We start from the raw sequence: 17,966 nt of genomic DNA on the forward strand, positions 1-17,966 counted from the left end.
TTGATTCCCAATTTTTTTTAGTCACCTTGTCCCCCCAAAAAACTAGGATAGGACTGTTCAATTATGGGCCGGACGTTGCATAAAATGCGGAATGCACGCAGCTTTTTGGTATTTTCTTTTTTCGCGTGGTATCGCAATACTTTGTGGTATCGAAACTGAATAAAAATGTTGGTATCACAACAACCCTATTTTATACACACTCTACTCACATACCTCCAAGTACAAGTATGAAATGATTGTGTAGAAGTTTATTTTCCAATCATATTTCAATATATACAAGTATACACACCCAACAACTCCACATCTATACAAGTTCTACAAAATAAAACACATGTACATTTATTTTACAATCCTTGGGAGTACCACTGACTGCACTGTATCGGATCACAATGTATTTTATTTGCACATAAAAGGGAGTCTGTCAGCAGGTTTCACCATGTAAACCTGCTGACAGTGCTAGGCAGGGGACAGGGAGAGCAGGACAAGCCTAACTTTTGTGGAGCTTTTATTATCAGGATTAGTGTGGATATTAAGTTTTATTCTGCCAGATTCTGGCCCTGCAAGTGCCCAGTGGGCGGAGCTTCAGTGTGACATTGTCTCTGCATTGAGCGGTTTAAAAGCCCCTTCCCCTCGTCTCCACATTGGATCCTACAGCTGATATAAAGCAGCTCAGAGCAGAGCACATCACAGTGTAGCTCCACCTTGTGGACACCTGCAGAAACAGACAGAATAAATGTTAATAAAATAAAAGCTCTGCAAAAACCATGCTTATCCTGCATTCCCCAAGATGTAACGTAGTGCTGTCAGCAGTTTTGTATGGTGAAAACTGCTGACTAGTTTTTATACATACATGTTCAGTAAAGTTTAATGACAATTTGACCTTAATGCACGTCTAGGCAGTCAGGACCATTGTGAAGGTCCTCTTGGGGTCTCCTGTGTTCACAGTAGATCTCAGCTCACTGAATGCAATCTTCAGAAGTCCAGGGATCTTGTGTATCTACAAACCACACATGTCAGATGGTGTTCGATTTCTAAACTTGGTATCATCTACCATGGCCATCAAGGTTAATATGGCCTTTATCAGTCCACCTCCTTGGTGGGATCGTTTAGTCCTTGGCATCACCGACCCCATCAGCATTAATTGCAAACATAGCCTCGGCCTCTGGCAAACAAGGAGAGTCATAGATCTTGCAGATACGCGTTTCTCCTCTACCCTTTCGTAAGTACAATCTATGGGAAATAATAAATCAGTAATATTATTACATCTCCAGGTGGAAAACTTTACAAATATCCTGGATTTAATCTCAGTACCAACTAGCTGATAAGCATCAATCGTACAACACCTGGCTATCCAATGCCAACAGCTAACAAGAAAATAGCAACTGGTGACTACTGGTAAACCCAAACCTTAGAAGTTCCACTGGGCGGGTAAAGGAACCATCAAGACATCATGACACCATGTGGAGAACTATTACAGCTGCTGACTACCCAGCATAACTAATGGGAAGTAATCCATTATAACTTCATTCCTGGTTATTTCCATTCAGTCTTTGGCTTCCTTTGATGCGAGGTTCCAGTTCACAGTATTGGACTACTGAATCAAGTGGCAGATTAGAGAGACTTCTGCTGGGTATGCTTCCTTACCTTGTTGTGGATGCGTGAGCTATGATGTTTCCTCCAATCGGTTTTTTAGGGTCAGCAGCAAACATGGCTGCTCCATCCACTTGGGCTACTACCTGGTTGGTAATAACTACGGCCACACCAAACTGGATAGAAAATACAATATCAGCAATTAGGTGGAGGGCACTTCAGGGCTAAATGAAAGGTCACAACAATGACAACTTATTAAATATCTTAACTGGCTAGCCAAGAAATAACAGCGAATGTCAGACAGCTAACCCAACTTCCCTTTCATGGGTAGTGTCCGATCAACGGGGGTCTGACTACTGGGGCCTGGAGTTCACCTGTTTGAATGGGGTGGCAGTCAACTCCTTTATGGAACTGTCAGATAGCACAGTGCTTGTACTATGCCATCTCCAGCCGTCCAACAGAATTGATTGGAACTGTATTGTACATGTGTGACCGCCATTCCATTCACACCAGTAACACCGGGACCCTATTCTCGTGATTGGTAGCGGACTAACCGCTAGGGTCTTGAAATAATCTGAATCGTGTGGGCTGCCAATCAACTCCTCTATGGAACTGTCAGATAGCCCAGTGCTTGTACCATGCCATCTCCAGCCGTCCAACAATTGAATGGAGAAGCATTGTGCATACTGCTAGGGATGAGCGAACTTGTGTTTTGGCGTACAAGGTTCAGGTTATCTAAGAATTCTGTTATGGATTCCGCTACCACAGCCCATAAGTTATGATCCATGGTAGTGGAATCCATAACCCGAACCTCGTACGCTGAACTTGAAACACACTAGTGACTGCTTCTCCATTCACACCGGTAACACTGGGCCCCCAAACTTGTGGTCTAACCTCTGGGGCCCCTGCCAATCAAACACTTAAGATCCTTTGGATAGGTAATAAGTGTTAGTCATGGGACAACCCCTTTAATAATCAGCTGAAGTTGTAGGTTTCTTGAGTCTCTGCATTTCAGCAGTTATTCACGGACGTGTCTGTAGGACACTTTTTTTCACCACAGTTTGGGTGGGGGGATGGGAGTCTTAATTTTTTAAGCACCTCATGGCTTAAAGGGGTTATTCGAGTTAATAAAAAATATAAAAAACCTCTTAAAACCCATCAGGATATACATATAATTTGGTTAAGCTAGATTTCATCAAGTTAAAACCCATACTTACACCTTTTCATGGTTCTGTCATTGCTGTGTTTACATGCTGAAGTACAATGCTGAGGGGGCGTGTAACAACAAAGCCTGAGCTCTGCCTCATGAATATTTCTGGGCGTGAACAATCTGACCTTCCCCTCACCCTGCTCTGCACATCCTAACTTTGCATAAACCAGTCACATGATCATCTCCTAGCTCACACAGACAGATCATCCTGTCACATTGCAGAAACACAGGCTCTGTGTATCTAAGCTCTATGGCAGCTCTGTGTATCTAAGCTCTATGGCAGCTCTGTGTATCTAAGCTCTATGGCAGCTCTGTGTATCTAAGCTCTATGGCAGCTCTGTGTATCTAAGCTCTATGGCAGCTCTGTGTATCTAAGCTCTATGGCAGCTCTGTGTATCTAAGCTCTATGGCAGCTCTGTGTATCTAAGCTCTATGGCAGCTCTGTGTATCTAAGCTCTATGGCAGCTCTGTGTATCTAAGCTCTATGGCAGCTCTGTGTATCTAAGCTCTATGGCAGCTCTGTGTATCTAAGCTCTATGGCAGCTCTGTGTATCTAAGCTCTATGGCAGCTCTGTGTATCTAAGCTCTATGGCAGCTCCACCCCTCCATACACACAATGCAGTGTCCCCCACCCCTGCACACACAATGCAGTCACCCCCACCCCTCCATACACACAATGCAGTCACCCCTACACCTCCATACACACAATGCAGTCACCCCTACCCCTCCATACACACAATGCAGTCACCCCCACCCCATACACACAATGCAGTGCCCCCCACCCCTCCATACACACAATATACACAATGCAGTCACCCCCACCCCTCCATACACAATGCAGTCACCCCCACCCCTCCATACACAATGCAGTCACCCCCACCTTCCTCTCCCTGGGAAACCTAAGAGCCCAGGCAGAAGCACATGTCTTTACTCTCCAGTGTAAACAGCAGGGAGGGCGGGTCTTTCATCTGATTGGCTGTCCTGACTTGCCTTCTCCCTTTTATTGGCTGAGCTGCTTGTCCTTCATTCCTGCTCCTGGATCACAGCAATACAGTGACTGGCAGCACCTGGGTAACCCTTTCCTAATCAGAGCTCTCCTGTACACTCTTTCAGTGCAGCACAGGAGCTTCTGTTTTGCACAGTCAGCCCTGTGTATGGTAATGAAAGCCCTGCTGCTCTATTGATATGCTAATGAGATTGCGGCAGCCAGATAGAGGGGACGGGCACCAAAGGCTCTGACGTCTCGTTTACAGAGCTGGGCCACTCCCTCAAGCAGGGGGAAGCTTGTAAACGAGATGTCAGTGCCAGAGAAGGGTTGATGATGTCGGGGGTCACATGACCCAAATCAGCAGTGTGGAAACAGCGCAAAATCAATAAAGTGAGTACATTAAAAATGTATCTTTAATGATGTATAAAGCAGCCCTAACATATATTTTTTAAGTCGGATAACCCCTTTAACCCTAAATAACCTGCTAAAGTAATACCTCAGGTTATTACAGCTGCGTTGGCTTGTGAGTGCTTTTGGGGGGGGGGGGGGGGGGGACTCATTATTCCCCCTACATCTGTTTTTTTCTAGTCACAACTGCCATATTACAAAAAAGGGGTGCACAAACTGCCAGAGGAGCCATGTCATTTATGACAAAGCCAGCATAGGCCTCTGGCAGCACAGGCTCCATAAAGACTAGCATAGAAGTCTCCTGTCTTAATCAATCAGGGCCTTCGTGTTAGCCAACTAAGAGAGGCCATAGACCAAACTAACTGGGACAAAGTCCTCAAAAATAAAAATACAGCCACAAAATGGGATATCTTTAAAAACATCCTAAAATCTCATTGTGAGAGGTACATACCGTATGGTAATAAAAGGTTAAGGAACAAAAAGAAACCAATGTGGATAAATAGAACTGTAAAGAAAGCAATAAATGACAAAAAGAAAGCATATAAATCACTAAAACAGGAGGGTAGCACGGAAGCACTGAAAAACTATAAGGAAAAAAATAGAACATGTAAAAAAACAAATAAAAGCGGCCAAACTAGAGACCGAGAGATTAATTGCCAAAGAGAGTAAAACTAACCCTAAAATGTTCTTCAATTATATAAATGTTAAAAAAGTATAAATCTGAAGGTGTCGGCCCGTTAAAGAGTAATGAGGGGGGAGTCGCAGAGAGTGATGAGGAGAAAGCAAAGCTGTTAAATATTTTTTTCTCCAATGTATTCACTGAGGAAAATAAACTGTCGTACGACATGCAGAATGTAAAAATAAATTCCCCATTAAAAGTGTCCTGTCTGACCCAGGAAGAAGTACATCAGCGACTTAAAAAGATTAAAATAGACAAATCGCCAGGACCGGATGGCATACACCCCCGTATCCTAAAGGAATTAAGTAATGTCATAGCCAGACCCTTATTTCTGATATTTTCAGACTCTATACTGACAGGGAATGTCCCACAGGATTGGCGCATGGCAAATGTGGTGCCAATATTCAAAAAGGGGCCAAAAACAGAGCCTGGAAACTATAGGCCGGTAAGTTTAACATCTGTTGTGGGTAAACTGTTTGAAGGTTTTCTGAGAGATGCTATATTAGAGCATCTCAACAGAAATAAGCAAATAACGCCATATCAGCATGACTTCATGAGGGATCGGTCATGTCAGACTAATTTAATCAGTTTCTATGAGGAGGTAAGTTCTATACTTGACAGCGGCGAATCAATGGATGTCGTATATCTGGACTTCTCCAAAGCATTTGACACTGTACCACATAAAAGGTTAGTATATAAAATGAGAATGCTCGGCCTGGGAGAAAACATCTGTATGTGGGTAAGTAACTGGCTCAGTGATAGAAAACAGAGGGTGGTTATTAACGGTACACACTCAGATTGGGTCACTGTCACTAGTGGGGTACCTCAGGGGTCAGTATTGGGCCCTATTCTCTTCAATATATTTATTAATGATCTTGTAGAAGGCTTGCATAGTAAAGTATCAATTTTCGCAGATGACACTAAACTATGTAAAGTAATTTACACTGAAGAGGACAGTATACTGCTACAGAGGGATCTGGATAGACTGGAGGCTTGGGCAGATAAGTGGCAGATGAGGTTTAACACTGACAAATGTAAGGTTATGCACATGGGAAGGAAAAATGCAAGTCAACCGTACATACTAAATGGTAAAACACTCGGTAACACTGACATGGAAAAGGATCTAGGAATTTTAATAAACAGCAAACTAAGCTGCAAAAACCAGTGTCAGGCAGCTGCTGCCAAGGCCAACAAGATAATGGGTTGCATCAGAAGGGGCATAGATGCCCGTGATAAGAACATAGTCCTACCACTTTACAAATCGCTAGTCAGACCACACATGGAGTACTGTGTACAGTTCTGGGCTCCTGTAAACAAGGCAGACATAGCAGAGCTGGAGAGGGTCCAGAGGAGGGCAACTAAAGTAATAACTGGAATGGGGCAACTACAGTACCCTGAAAGATTATCAAAATTAGGGTTATTCACTTTAGAAAAAAGACGACTGAGGGGAGATCTAATTAATATGTATAAATATATCAGGGGTCAGTACAGAGATCTCTCCCATCAGCTATTTATCCCCAGGACTGTGACTGTGACGAGGGGACATCCTCTGCGTCTGGAGGAAAGAAGGTTTGTACACAAACATAGAAGAGGATTCTTTACGGTAAGAGCAGTGAGACTATGGAACTCTCTGCCTGAGGAGGTGGTGATGGTGAGTACAATAAAGGAATTCAAGAGGGCCCTGGACGTATTTCTGGAGCTTAATAATATTACAGGCTATAGCTACTAGAGAGGGGTCTTCCTCTGGATCAACTTGCGGGATAACAGGCCGAACTGGATGGACAAATGTCTTTTTTCGGCCTTATGTACTATGTTACTATAATGTATAAATGATAACATGTATTTTATTTTAAATCACTATTTTTACATTTAAAAAAAAATCATAAAAAAAAAAGAAATAGTCAGTCCAGTTTCAGGAAGAAACCAAACATGCGATTCACCTGCAATAAAGAGGTGATTGTTACTTACTGCTGCTCTGGATCTCCATGCCTGGCTCGGTTTACCTGGCTGCTGCGGTGACTTGTCGACAACATGTGACCACTGCAGCCAATCACTAACCTTAGTGGTACACTGAAGAGAACAGCGATTGGTTGCAGTGGTCATGTCTTGACGACGTGATGTCACAGTTGCCGCTAGGTGAACAAAGCTTGCCTGGAAGAACCGGAGAGGCGATGTGGGATCTGTCAGGTAAGTGACTATCTATTCCTTATTGCAGGCAGATCGTATGCGTTGTCCGGTTTCATCCTGATGCATAAAAACCCTTTTAAGGGATTACTACTTTGTAACTTCACGTTATGTTCTGCATCACAATGACACAGGCCACTGTTAGGATAACACCTGGTAACCCCAACAGCTAGAAAGACATTCCGGCAGGCACTGAAGGGGTTAAACAGTAACCCTGGGTTCACACCTGAGCGTTTTACAGCGAGTTCCTACGCGCTGTAAAACGCTCAACAAGGAGAAACCAATGCTTCCCTATGGGAATGGTTCTCACCTGGGCGTTTTACAGCGCGTACGATCGCGCTTTAAAACGCCCGACGCTCAAAAAAGTTCTTGAGCTTCTTTGGGCGTTATGTCGCGCGTTCCCGTACATAGACTTTTGGGAACGCGCGACAATGGGCATTCGCTTGTCTCTGTACGCGCGATTGTAAACGCTGGTACAATCGCGCATACAGAGCGCTCCATCGCGAACGCTCAGGTGTGAACCCAGCGTAAGTGCTCTGAAACCCCATGACAGGCATGCAGATTTCAGTGGATTGTCACTACTTTATACTGCCTCCTCAGTAAGGACCACATAAAGTTGACGACAGGTTACATTTAAGCAGCAGTCAGGAGTCTGCTCTAATAACAGAAGCGCTCACTATCCTGCAAACTGTGTAGCTGCAATAGCAACCATTAGGACAGTGGGCGATTGTGGAGGCGTGTATGAGGAATAATATGCTGTCTGTCCTAAAGTACTGCACATACACTCACCTCATCAGCCAGCCTCAGCAACATCCTCAGGAAACGAGCCAAGTGCATCTGCCGTGCAGACAATTCCCCTCTGCCCGAGTAATCAGTTCTGTATAGAGCGGTAGCACTGTCCACGATGAGAAGCGCATACCTGCAGAAAGTAGCAAAGGACTAGTCAGCTGTCAAATAACCATCAGCAGCAAAAAAACACCAATGATCCAAATCTAATATTGTCCCCCTATAGACTTTGCCACCATTGTGGAATTTCCTTGCATCAGCTAGAATGAGAAAGGTTAACCTGATGTCAATTTTGCACCAAATATCTAGAAAAGTTACTCCCTTTTTGCCCCACTCCCTATGGGACCCAGATTGTATATTTTAGACGTTGCAGGGGACAAATCTGCCGTAAAAGTAATTAACATAGCTAATCAAATTTATTTCACAAACTGGCGTAAAAACACAAATAGCTATTTGTGCTCAATGACGTGTGACAAATTTGCTACTTTCTTACACCAGAAAAATGATGTCCCTCAGTTCCTAAAATCTAACTGGTACACTTTATTGAGAGTGGTTAGAGGCCAGGAGGATTTTGGAGCACAGATGTGATTTCATTCCCATTACCTAGATTCGGCCATCATGGCTGAAGCCTGGTACAGAAGCTGAGTCTGGTGATCCGTGTTGAAGGCACGTGCATAAGCTACATTGTCCAGAACATCACTGCCCGATAGTCCATACCTAAAACGTGAAACACAACAGCCTTATACACCGGGGCCATGCGTTTCAGGTCCAGAGAGGACATTATAACATGCAAGCCTTACCTTTCAGCAACAGCTAGTAGCCTTTCTGGTCTGAAGGTGCCCTCTGTATCTATGTACATAGCTTTCCCTTCACCACCACCCCTATCAATGGGAAGCTGAAAAATGCAGAAAAGTTAAAAACAGGCCCAAGAATGAATTTTTTTTTAAAGAAAATAAGAAAAATTATTTGTGGTAAAATATTGGAGCTTTGGGTTATTCAGTTCACTGTAGAGTAAATGAATCTAAAACATACCATTGATACGGTCTGTGATAGCGGATCTGTCATGACTCTGCTGCCCTATATAAGAGGGGCATAGTAACAAGTCTGCTCTCTACTGGCAGAACAGCACAAACAACGCAGTGCCCTTTGGCGAACAGGATAAATGTGGCATGCTCCATCATGTCTCCTTCCATTGCTTTTAGGAGAGGCCGTCTCTGAACCTACAGCATTTGACGGAGCCTGTGCGGCAGTGTACTAGGGAGACGTACGAACTCTGAAAAACGAAGGGGGTCATTTATTAAGATCAGCGGTTTAGACGCCAGTCTTAATAACCCCTATATCTGGCGGTGGATTTAATGTAGTTATGTGTCGGCCTCTACATAACTTACCAGCTTCCGATCTGACTTACATGTAGCCCATTTTCTGTGCCTAAAACAGGCGTTACGAGATGGCTGTGCGGCCGACCCCCTTCCCCTCCCACTTTTATAGAGAAGGAAAAGTCGCAGATTGCGGCGCAACTAACCAGTGCGCTACAATCTGCGCCAGAAATACGCCCAATATAGGAATATTTCTGGATAATAAATGACCCCCTAAATCTTTTTGTCTTGAAGGTCATGGCCAGTGGTCATCTGCAGGAGAGGTCCTCACACAGACCAGAGTTATGGATGAGCAGAAATGACTGACCATAGCAGAACATGGACAATTACAATTCGGACTGTCCAAAACCGTACAATGAGCGAAAGAATTACAAAAAAAAGGAAAAAGACCGGGGAACGCGGCCATTATATCAGCTAAATCATTTGTACAGAAATAAGGATCAGACATTTCTGAGTCTGAATGCCTACCTGACAGGTGACTGCTAGAGTGTGACATAGCTGCGTCTTCCCGGTGCGAAACTCTCCAAACATTTCGGTGATCGATCCTGTTTCGATACCCCCTAGAGAACAAACACCGACTATTAACCCAAAGAACAGAGAATGGGGTATCCAGACAGGGGGCAGATGAGGAAGACCACAAGCACCTTGCAGTAACTTGTCCAGTTCTTTGGAGCCTGTGGAAACCTGTATGATCTCCGAACGCCTCTGATGGAACTCCGTCGCCGTAGTAAACCCCATAGGGACAAGCTTAGCCGCCTCTGCCTAGAAGGTGACAGGACACGATTATTGATCTAGGCCCAGTATCCATAGGGCCCCTGAGCGGTCAGGCCAGTATATCTTGTCTGCGGTATAGGAAGGCACAGCAGACTGCACTTTCCTGTACACAGGGCTCTGGTGCAACGAGTCAGTGGCCGACAGTCTATACCTTCAGTCAGTAGCGAGTACACATGTACTAATACAGACATTATTACAGTCACAGGCATCTCGGGGATGTTCTGACATCGGTGCATATTATTCTGCCTGTGTTTAGCTCTAACATATGATACTTGATACGTCCGCCATCTTCAGGGTGGGACTATTAGCATGCGGCTGTTTTTTCAGGAAGAATAGAACAACAAATTGCAATATACTGCACATCCCAACAAAGGATCCAGGACGCCAGTGTGAACAAAGACTAACCATTCCTTCTGCAGCCATACATAAGCACGGAGGGTTAGGCCTGGACAATCTCTACAAACCTCACTTCCCGACTTACCAGGATTTTGTCTGCTTTGGCCTCACTTATCCCCTTAATATTAATCAGTTCTTTCTTCGGAGCATAAGCGACCGCCTCCACTGTGTGGAACCCAGCCTCCTCCAGCTTCTTCACGTCGTTTGCATTAATTCCACATTGCTAATTAAGAAAGATAAAAAAACACTTTTTGGTTAGACAGGGGCGCACTGCCAACATTATTATTAGCGTCGCATTATTCCCAAATAACGGTCACTGTACTTCCAACAAACTTTTCAGAAATCAATAGTACAAGTGAATACAAAGAAACTTTGTAATATATCTTATCAGAAAAGCTTTATCCTCATTCCCTCCATAGACTTCTACGTGCAACATGTAACTTGAGCCCTCACTGTGCACATAGTCCGTCTCTCACCCCCCATACACATTAGTGTACTGTCCAAGAATGGCGGGTTCAGCCAACAACCTGATGCATATGGGGAGCACCCGATAGAGGATATCAGGGGAGAGAAGGATGGAGCGCCCTCCCTGGAGATAGGCCGTCTCCAGAAGCAGTTTTCTAGTCTCTCGCATTAACACATACACACTTAGCTAAACTGAAGGTGCGAGTGTCTGGGGAAGTCAGGAGACACAGAACGTGTATTCCTCACTGATCAGCACAGAGGAAGTTCATTTCTGGTAATTACACGCTCATTTCATACATTTACATGCAGCCATAATTCCCTTCGCTAGGGGATGAATGATCGCTACTGCAATCGCTCGTCCCATAGTTTCAATGTTTGTCGGCAGCACATCCCTGTGATCTCAGCACCTGCACATGTGACCAATAATTGGCCTGATCCTCTGCATACGTGAAAGCTCCCTTAGTGGAGGAGGGAGAACAGGGGAGAAAGAGGCATTTTTCTCTGATAAAATATATTACACATTTTCTAATATTCACTTGTACTATTGATTTAGGCCAAGTTTGTTTTAAGTACAGTGACCACTTAGAGAGGTATTCCAGTTCTAGCAATTACCAGTATTAATAGGAAGTCATCCAATATTTATATTTTAAATTGTGCTCGCAGACCTATATTATACATGTGCAGCAGCCTCTCATGGTACGACCCATTCAGTCCTGTGTAATACATCTGTAGTAGAGCTGAAGATGGTGTCAGTCATGGGAACCTTCCTCCTGTCTCGTATAAAGTTAAAGGGGTTTTCCGAGATTTTAATACTAATGATCTATCCTCAGGAGAGGTCATCAGTATCTGATTGTGGGGGTCCGACACCCATGACCCCCACCGATCAGCTGTTTGAGAAGGCAGCAGTGCTCCTGTGAGTGCTGCAGCCTTCTCCATGCTTACCAAGCACATCGCCTTACATAGTATAGTGGTTGTATTTGGTATTGCGCATTGAAGTGAACGGGGCCGAGTGCGATACCAAGAACAACAGCTATACAATGTACGGCGCTGTGCTTGGTGAGCAGGGAGAAGGCCTTGGCGCTCACAGGAATACCGGGGCCTTCTCAAACAGCCAGGTCCTGGGTGTCAGACCACCACTAATCACATACTGATGACCTCTCCTGAGGGTCGGTCATCCGGGCTACATGGCGACACTGCAGCCTCAGAAGATGGAAGTGTATGGGGGCGCTCTGCCAGTTGCAGCAACCCAAAAGTCATAGGAAATCCAGTAGGTTAGGATTTATCACCTCTGCCAGGACGTGGTAACTACAAGTCGCAAAGAGACTCCATTCACTTCTATTATGCTGCAAGCGGCCAACTGTGCAGTCACCATGTAGCCCCAGCCTCACTGTGTCCCAGAGTCCGATGGTAAGACACGGCTATGGTCAAGGGATAGTCTGTGAAAGGTGGCGCTGTTAGGTTGGATTCACACGTGGCAGACACAAATCCACCTCTTACATGTAAGACACGTGGATCCTGCAGCATAATATTACACCGCGTGTGAACCCAACCTCATTGTTTCCATGGTCCTGCAGGAAATCTAAACGCGCACTGTGGAATAACCCTGCTGATAAATAAGGAGAGGACGAGAAGTCCCTGTCTCTGCACCAGACTGCTCTTCTCACCACCACTGGCTGGGGATCCCTCACAGTCTTTTGCACTGAAGAACTGGTTGACTTCTACACACAAGAAATTTACCTCAAGACGAGATATCGCTTGAGGTCCAAAAGATTCTTCTTCTGCGGTTGCTTCATACTGAGCTTGCATAGCCATGATACTCCGACAGCAAGAGAAAAACCTAAACAAAAGCAAAAAAAACAAACCTTTAAATGGAAGGATTTTAATACTGATGGCCCAACATCCTACCGCACCCCCACCGATCTCCGACCACTCTGACTGCAGCACTGCTCCCACTCACTATAAGGTAATTGCCGATCAGCACGGTTACAGACCACGGGCAATCGGGTACTGATGGCATAGCCTGAGGACAGGCCTTTAATATCAAAATGATGGACAGCCCCTTGAATATCTACACCATTTCCATACTAAAAAGCTCATACAATGACATGTTTAAGTCCCCTAAGAGGGCTAAATAAATGAAAAGGAAAAAAAAAAATGTTTTTTGATAAAAAAAAAAAAAAAATCTAGTTTTTGTTCTACAGGGTCAAGTTTCAGTTTGACACAGAACCCGTCAGGTTGCCGCTATGACTGCCCTTATCTCTGAGCTCCTTGCAGCTCATAAACACTCCTTGCAGCCATATTCTTATCAGATTGATAATTTAGCTATAGTATTCACAGATCAGGGATGAGTATGAAACTGAAAGCGGGAAACTCTGCAGACAGACCGAAACGTAACCAGCCTCATGTCTCCAAAGGGTTAACTGAGTGAGGGATGACGTCCCCACAACATGACAGGAGAAGACAACCGAGGACTTGTGGTCACTACTGATGATTCTCACCTCCGGCTCTTCATAATGCTCACAAGACCAAGTGACCGGAGAGACGCCTCAAGTACCTGAGCCCGGGCCTCGTCTCATCCGGTAAATTAGCTAAAAAACGCTTCCGCTGTTCTGTGCCCAGCACATTGGGTACAGCAGGAGAACACCTAGCGCAGGCATCCTCAAACTGCGGCCCTCCAGCTGTTGCAAAACTACAACTCCCAGCATGCCCGAACAGCCTACAGGTATCAGCCTACAGCAGGGCATTGTGGGAGTTGTAGTTTTACAACAGCTGGAGGGTCGCAGTTTGAGGATGCCTGACCTAGCGCATGGTAGAGGGGAGCCTTCATACAAGGTACCAGATGGGCACCATAACTGCTGTCACCCCGCGCGTGACAGCGGCCTGAGCCTACCAGACCCCGCGCGTGACAGCGGCCTGAGCCTACCAGACCCCGCGCGTGACAGCGGCCTGAGCCTACCAGACCCCGCGCGTGACAGCGGCCTGAGCCTACCAGACCCCGCGCGTGACAGCGGCCTGAGCCTACCAGACCCCGCGCGTGACAGCGGCCTGAGCCTACCAGACCCCGCGCGTGACAGCGGCCTGAGCCTACCAGACCCCGCGCGTGACAGCGGCCTGAGCCTACCAGACCCCGCGCGTGACAGCGGCCTGAGCCTACCAGCAACCTGAGCCTACCAGACCCCGCGTGCGTGACAGCGACCTGAGCCATCGAGACCCCCCCGCGTGTGACAGCGACCTGAGCCATCGAGACCTCCCCCGCGCGTGACAGCGACCTGAGCCATCGAGACCTCCCCCGCGCGTGACAGCGACCTGAGCCATCGAGACCTCCCCCGCGCGTGACAGCGACCTGAGCCATCGAGACCTCCCCCGCGCGTGACAGCGACCTGAGCCATCGAGACCCCCCCGCGCGTGACAGCGACCTGAGCCATCGAGACCCCCCCCGCGCGTGACAGCGACCTGAGCCATCGAGACCCCCCCCGCGCGTGACAGCGACCTGAGCCATCGAGACCCCCCCCGCGCGTGACAGCGACCTGAGCCATCGAGACCCCCCCCGCGCGTGACAGCGGCCTGAGCCTACCAGACCCCGCGCGTGACAGCGGCCTGAGCCTACCAGACCCCGCGCGTGACAGCGGCCTGAGCCTACCAGCAACCTGAGCCTACCAGACCCCCCGCGCGTGACAGCGACCTGAGCCATCGAGACCCCCCCCCCGCACGTGACAGCAACCTGAGCCATCGAGACCCCCCCCGCGCGTGACAGCGGCCTGAGCCTACCAGACCCCGCGCGTGACAGCAGCCTGAGCCTACCAGCAACCTGAGCCTACCAGACCCCGCGCGCGTGACAGCGACCTGAGCCATCGAGACCCCCCCCCCCCGCGCGTGACAGCGACCTGAGCCATCGAGACCCCCCCCCCGCGCGTGACAGCGACCTGAGCCATCGAGACCCCCCCCGCGCGTGACAGCGACCTGAGCCATCGAGACCCCCCCGCGCGTGACAGCGACCTGAGCCATCGAGACCCCCCCGCGTGACAGCGGCCTGAGCCTACCAGACCCCCCCCCCCCCGCGCGTGACAGCGGCCTGAGCCTACCAGACCCCCCCCCCCGCGCGTGACAGCGGCCTGAGCCATCGAGACCCCCCCCCGCGCGTGACAGCGGCCTGAGCCATCGAGACCCCCCCCCGCGCGTGACAGCGGCCTGAGCCATCGAGACCCCCCCCGCGCGTGACAGCGGCCTGAGCCATCGAGACCCCCCCCGCGCGCGTGACAGCGGCCTGAGCCATCGAGACCCCCCCCCCGCGCGTGACAGCGGCCTGAGCCATCGAGACCCCCCCGCGCGTGACAGCGGCCTGAGCCATCGAGACCCCGCGCGTGACAGCGGCCTGAGCCTACCAGCAACCTGAGCCTACCAGACCCCCCCCCCCCCCACGTGACAGCGACCTGAGCCATCAAGACCCCCCCCCGCGCGTGACAGCGACCTGAGCCATCAAGACCCCCCCCCCACGCGTGACAGCGACCTGAGCCATCAAGGCCCCCCCCGCACGCGCGACAGCGACCTGAGCCATCAAGGCCCCCCACGCGCACGACAGCGACCTGAGCCATCGAGACCCCCCTGCACGTGACAGCGACCTGACCTAATGGGTCACATGGAAAGGGCGCGCCTCATGGAGGACGCGGGCACATTACACTGCCTCTCCCGGATATCAGGACGGAGCCCCTCCATTTTGCGTATAGAGGCCGCAGGACACGTCCTCCTCACAGCCGGCGCCATACTGCAGGGAGCGGCCGCTCTGCCCCTCATACATCCGCACATCCCCGGAGCGGACACCTGTGGGGACCCCCGGCCCCTCCACTCACCTGACCCGCGGACGCCGGAGCAGCGACCCCCGGTGATTACAAATGTCCCGCCAAACCGTGCGTGCGCGCGACACGTCCTGCCCCCCCGAGCACGAGCTTCTTCCGGCCTCCGCCGGGTCCTAGCGCCGCCTTGTACTTTATTTCATAGTCACTTTTTTTTTCTTTCTTTAGTCATTACAGTTCTTATTCTGTCCCGGACCCCGAGTCCCTCACTGCACCAGAAATGTCCCTTATTTTATTTTTTTTAAAGGAATTGTCCATCTTAACACACAGCCCCATCTCAACCACGTCCTGTGTAAGGGACGGACACGGCGGCCGGTGGCCTGGGAGACGGACTGTAATGATTAGTCCTTACAGCAGGGACACACAGCATTATAAGTCATGACAGTGCCTCCAGGCCCGCTACACCAGTTCAGGGCCTTGTGTTTCTTGGCCTAAAGCCCCTTTCGCACGAGCCAGTTTTCTGCGCGGGTGCAATGCGTGTCGTGAACGTATAGCACCCACACGGAATCCGGACCCATTCATTTCAATGGCTCTGTGTACTTGTCAGTTCTGCGTTGGGTGAAAATCGCAGAAGGTTCTAAATTCAGCGTTTTTCACGCAGCCCTGGCCCCATAGAAGTGAATGGGGCTTCAGTGAAAAACGCATTGCATCCGCAAGCAAGTGCGGGTGCGATGCGTTCTTCACTGATGGTTTCTAAGAGATGTTGTTTGTAAACCTTCACATGTGAGAAAAAACGGACTGAACTTGCTTGCAAAAAAGTGTGAGTTTCCCTGAACGCATCGGGAGACAAAACGTATAATTTGTGTGAAAGGGGCCTGTCTTCAGTTTTTTTCACGCGCATGAAAAAATGCATTGCACCCACGCGGAAAAAAACACTGAACGCAATCGCAGACAAAACTGACTGAACTTGCTTGCGAAATGGTGCGAGGTTCACTGAACGCTTCCGGAGAGAATCTGGAACGCTCGTGTGAAAGGGGCCCAGTACCTGGCCAGTCCTCCTTCCACAGGGCATAAGAAAGGACTGGTTTGTACAAATCCCGGAGAACCGCTTTTAGGCCTCTTTCACACGAGCGTGAGCGGATTAGGTCCAGATGCGTTCAGTGAAAAACGCGTGATTTCGCAAGCAAGTTCGTTCAGTTTTGCCTGCGATCGCGTTCAGTTGTTTCCGCACAGGTGCAATACGATTTAGGCCTCATGCACACGACCGTTGTTCTGGTCCACATCCGAGCCACAGTTTTTGCTTCAATAGGGCCGCAAAAGACGCAGACAGTACTCCGTGTGCTGTCCGCATCCGTTGCTCCGTTCCGTGGTCTGCAAAAAAATATAACATGTCCTATTCTTGTTCGGTTTGCGGACAAGAATAGGCATTTCTACAATGGGCAGCCTGTTCAGTTCCGCAAATTGCGGAAGGCACACAGGCGGCTCTCGTGTTTTGCGGACCGCAAAAAACGTAACGGTTGTGTGCATCAGGCCTTAATGCGTTTTGCACGCCAGTGATAAAAAACGGAAGGTTTACAAATAACATCTCTTAGCAACCATTCGTGAAAAATGCATCGCATCGGCACATGCTTGCGGATGCGATTTTCACGTAGCCCCATTCATATCTATGAGGCCAGAATATAGAACATGCTGCGATTTTCACGCAAAGCAGAAGTGATGCGTGAAAACAACGCTCATGTGCACAGCCCTATTGAAGTGAATGGGTCCGGATTCAGTGCGGGTGCAATGCGTTCACGTCACGCATTGCACCCGCGCGGAAAACTCGCTCGTGTGAAAGAGGCCTAATGGTCGCAGTTTTGTTGAGAAATCTACTATTACATTTCCCCATTCATTTCTCCAATTGTTCTGCTAGATTTAAAGGGGTTCTGCACTTTGTTTAAACTGGTGATCTATCCTCTGGATAGATCATCAGCTTCTGATCGGCGGGGGTCCGACACCCAGGACCCCCGCCGATCAGCTGTTTGAGAAGGCAGCGGCGCTCCAGCAGCGCTGCGGCCTTCTCACTATTTACCGCTGGCCCACTGACGTCATGACTAGTATAACTGGCCTGGGCGGGGCTAAGCTCTGTTCACTTGAATGGAGCTTAGGGCTCTTTCACACTTACGTTCTTGTCTTACGGCATAGAGTTCCGTCGTCGGGGCTCTATGCCGGAAGAATCCTGATCAGGATTATCCTCATGCATTCTGAATGGAGTGAAATCCGTTCAGGATGCTTCAGGATGTCTTCAGTTCCGGAACGGAACGTTTTTTGGCCGGAGAAA

The 17,966-nt window shown here is 48.5% G+C and overlaps 1 protein-coding gene across 1 annotated transcript; it reads right to left on the minus strand.

Annotated features, from left to right (window-relative positions):
* Positions 1 to 230: 230 nt before the first annotated feature.
* On the minus strand, positions 231 to 15,777 carry RAD51 (RAD51 recombinase). Its single transcript, XM_044293986.1, has 10 exons — positions 15,704 to 15,777; positions 12,594 to 12,693; positions 10,477 to 10,614; positions 9,866 to 9,983; positions 9,690 to 9,781; positions 8,646 to 8,740; positions 8,449 to 8,562; positions 7,849 to 7,978; positions 1,645 to 1,766; positions 231 to 1,230 (listed from the first exon to the last, which is right to left on the minus strand). The coding sequence occupies exons 2-10, from the start codon at positions 12,666 to 12,668 to the stop codon at positions 1,107 to 1,109; spliced, it is 1,008 nt and encodes a 335-aa protein (XP_044149921.1). The 5' UTR covers positions 12,669 to 12,693; positions 15,704 to 15,777; the 3' UTR covers positions 231 to 1,106.
* Between the last annotated feature and the right edge of the window lie 2,189 nt (positions 15,778 to 17,966).

Source organism: Bufo gargarizans, chromosome 5 (assembly GCF_014858855.1).
Source record: "Bufo gargarizans isolate SCDJY-AF-19 chromosome 5, ASM1485885v1, whole genome shotgun sequence".
NCBI classification, from domain to species: domain Eukaryota; kingdom Metazoa; phylum Chordata; class Amphibia; order Anura; family Bufonidae; genus Bufo; species Bufo gargarizans.